General features: G+C 38.5%; 1 protein-coding gene across 1 annotated transcript in view; it reads right to left on the reverse strand. All coding sequences in view use genetic code 11, as the record gives it.

Moving 5' to 3' along the window:
• Positions 1-934: 934 nt before the first annotated feature.
• Positions 935-3,479, reverse strand: part of EGR_10526 (hypothetical protein) — a gene marked incomplete at both ends in the record, with an annotated part of 8,396 nt that continues 5,851 nt past the window's right edge. The window contains 3 exons of the mRNA XM_024499775.1: positions 935-1,009; positions 1,324-1,382; positions 3,157-3,301. Of these exons, the coding sequence (XP_024345815.1) occupies positions 935-1,009; positions 1,324-1,382; positions 3,157-3,301 (279 nt within the window). The remainder of the gene's footprint in view (positions 1,010-1,323; positions 1,383-3,156; positions 3,302-3,479) is intronic.

Here is a 3,479-nt window from a genome sequence, read left to right on the forward strand (position 1 = left end):
TTGATAAACTTATTTTGCTCCAGACTAGAGGAGCTGTTTCTAGCAGATGGTGAAACCTGTCACATGCACAACAAAATCTGACAGTAAATTTCCTTCCGGAGATAAGTTGTTTTTTTTTCTTTATATTAGACGGCATTTGCTACATCACCCCAGACAAATTATAAAAGTAAACGGGTAGAAATTGTCATCACTGTCAACTGATCAACAAATTTTTACTTGTCACAGCGAGGTAATTTAATAGGAAAGGGCACTTTTAAAATTGAAGCGATTGGTGTCTTTTCTAGTCAGAAAATGATTGACTCATTAGTTACAGATAGGAGTAGGCGACGATCACAGTCTAATCACGGAATCAGCCCTCCAAAGCAATCCTTTTTAACCTGATAGGGAATTAAATTTCATCATAACCCCTATGATGAACGGAATGGTGTAACAAACTATCATGAAACAAAATAAATTTCTTTACAAATGCACCGCAGATGCCTGCAACAACTTAAAAGAATTTTTGTTCCTAAGTTCTTGATTTTTGTACATATCCTTGTATCCAAGGGTTTGCAACACTTCAGAGTCAGTGTTCTTCCTCATTTCTTCCTGGATGGTTAATACCACGTAAGGAGGCTTCAAATATGCTGGCATTAACAATAGAGGCGAATCCAGACCAATCAGCATAATATTAAATAAGTGAGACTCTCAACACCTAACGATTTATCCTTGCGTTAGCTCAAGTAGTAGGCGAGTTCGTACACGTCGTTCTCCAAGCTCACCTCCATCTGTCTTTGCTGAAGATCTAGGTCCTGAAGTACCTATCATATAGATTGACTCCTTTGGAAACTTGACAATGTCCAAGCTCATTTGCGTATACAAAGATTCCTAACAACACGCCATTTAATGAGTATAAATGGAAAGAGAGACTGCCGAAGCTACTAGGAGGGTGGACTCAAAATGTATTAACAACAAATGGTAACAAAATATGAATAAATTCAAAATGTAGATTTCCCATAGGGAAGTTGTACTAACGGTAGAAGATATTAAAAATCAAATCTCAAAAACACATTACTTAACTTTATTTCTCACCTGTCTTGAATAATAAGATTCATAAATTTCTAGTCAGTTGTTAACGCTCCCAACAGCCTTGGCTTTGCCTTGCCTGAAAATTGTAAAGACAAGACAAATCATGCTTCCCATTGGCAAAATATTTTGAGATCTGGAGGGTGATATAATTTGAAGCCTGGATGGAGCTTTCTTGCAAGCTATTCATCTAACACATACTTAACCTTCCTTAACAAGATCATTTTATACTGACAGTATTATCAGTTTTCACAATACCGTGCAGCTATAATATTTTGTTATCCGTATAGTTTGATTTAAATGACGTTTTTCAGCACCTGGAGTCTTTTTTAAAGACAAAGAAAGGCACGTTACTAAGGTAGAATATGTGATGCTGACGTACAGAAAGGCTTTGGGGCCACTAGCATAGCTTGAAGGTCCGGTTACTCGGCGAGAATGCAAAGGCAAAGCCTTTTGTGGTCGCGAAGGCAAAAGAAGCATAAAATAGTCAAAGCGTCATAAAGGGTCTCTCTCTTATTAAGCGTTGTTTTCAGTGCACCTTTTTGTCGGTCCTGCGTGTTGGCCACTACAAAGTAGTTGGCACTAAGAATATACTCCCATGAACCAATTGTGCCAGTAATAGGATTTGCATACGATCAGGGAGATGCCTGACTGATCTTGCTTGACATTTCTAATAGATCTGTGGTTTTGTCCTGCTTTGAAACTATACTAAGGATAAATGAATATAATGCTGACGTACAGAAGGACTGGAGGCTGCCAGCATGGCTGGAATTTCAGGCACTTCATTTGGATTGTTAAAAACTAAGCCTTCTGTCCCCACGAGTTTAGAACAAATAATAGAATTAAGTTATTACAAAGATTTGCTTTGCATGGAATCCACGATGCTTCTCTTGATCAACTTTAAACGCGTCAACCATCACGGAGTAGTTGGTGCTACAGGAAGATACTCTAACCAATCATCAGTGCCAATAATCTAACCCACGCACAATCAAGAAGACATCCTGACTGTTTCCGCTAAATAATTTTAATAGATGTGTCCTGTATGGGAACTGTACTGGGGATAAAGGACTATGCAGGCTATCCCGTGTGCCCACCGCTAGTCTCGAGAAAGCTGGCCTAAAAGCAGTCATTTAGTAAAAAAAATAGGGATTAGAATAGCTTCGGTTGGATGAGGTTTTGCTCTCATTCCTCCTTGCTACGTTGTTCTCAACTTATTGCTGCCTAGCCTCATCTCTCTGGGTGTTACTCTGCTAGTAGAAAGGGGGAAGAGATGTTGTTTGTATACTTACTTGCCATCTTTTTAAGGACATCTTAGACAGCTTCTTAACGCACTTTCTAGATGCTTCATGACTAGGCTGGCTTCAGTTGTTGGTACCGTTCCTCCAATTTCTAATACCAAATGATTCCATAATCGGAGGGTCTTTTGTGATTTCCAAACGAGCGGCCTTTATTTTTAAATCATTCTACTGAAAGAAAAAGCAAACCCCCACCATTTATTTGATCTAGCGCACTGGTCACAAAATGGGCAATCCTTTCTTCCGGTCATGTTGCTATGTCCGCACGTAATAATATGGACTCAGAAGAAATGTAAAGAATTTGCAATAGCTTAATTTTGCTCAAAAAATTAATGTAGTGGCTTTTGAATAAGTGTTTTAAGTCTGTTTAAGCAGTGCTACAAACGTGGTAACGATGGGTGCGCCCAAAAATGGGACTCTTGTCGTATATCAGTGGTTTAGAACTTGTTAAATAGAGACCGTATTGTTGCATTTTTGCTATTTTGACTACAGAAAAGGCCTCTAAGTCGAGACACTAGAGGCAATTTCCAAGTCCTATGGTAAGAGGGTTGCTGTCTGCTGCTGTCTGGAATGCGGTTGGGGTGATGACTTCCTAACATACTGAGAAGTAACCAATCTAACTAGTGCCACTTAGCCTAGCAAACTTTGTGAAAATTACCCACCCCTTTTAAGCTACCTCATCCTCCAAGAAAAGTAATTTTAAAAAGTGATTTGACTCAACCCAGTGCTAAATATTTATAAAGTCTTTCCATGTTGGGTCAATTAACTAACTATTGAATATTTTTTCTTGGCCAACCTAAGGTAAATACAGATATAAAACCTTTTAAAGTTCCAGGTGGTTTAAATACTCTGAGGTAGGCTTCTTTTAAACTGTTAGCAAAATGCATACACCGGCAGATGCCTTTTGTACGTACTGCAATACCGGTGCCAACAATTACTGCCTGCGAGGTTTGAAAAAATCAAAAAAAAATCAAGGAGCACAAAGTAAGTGTTAAATAGGGAAGTGGGAGGCTAGAGAGACAAGAGAAAGTTGTCATCATGGAAAGTCTACTTAAAACAAATTTTAACATATCCGTATGACTCATTGTTAAATATTCACTACCATGTTCACTGAACTTT

Source organism: Echinococcus granulosus (assembly GCF_000524195.1).
Source record: "Echinococcus granulosus chromosome Unknown EG_S00229, whole genome shotgun sequence".
NCBI classification, from domain to species: domain Eukaryota; kingdom Metazoa; phylum Platyhelminthes; class Cestoda; order Cyclophyllidea; family Taeniidae; genus Echinococcus; species Echinococcus granulosus.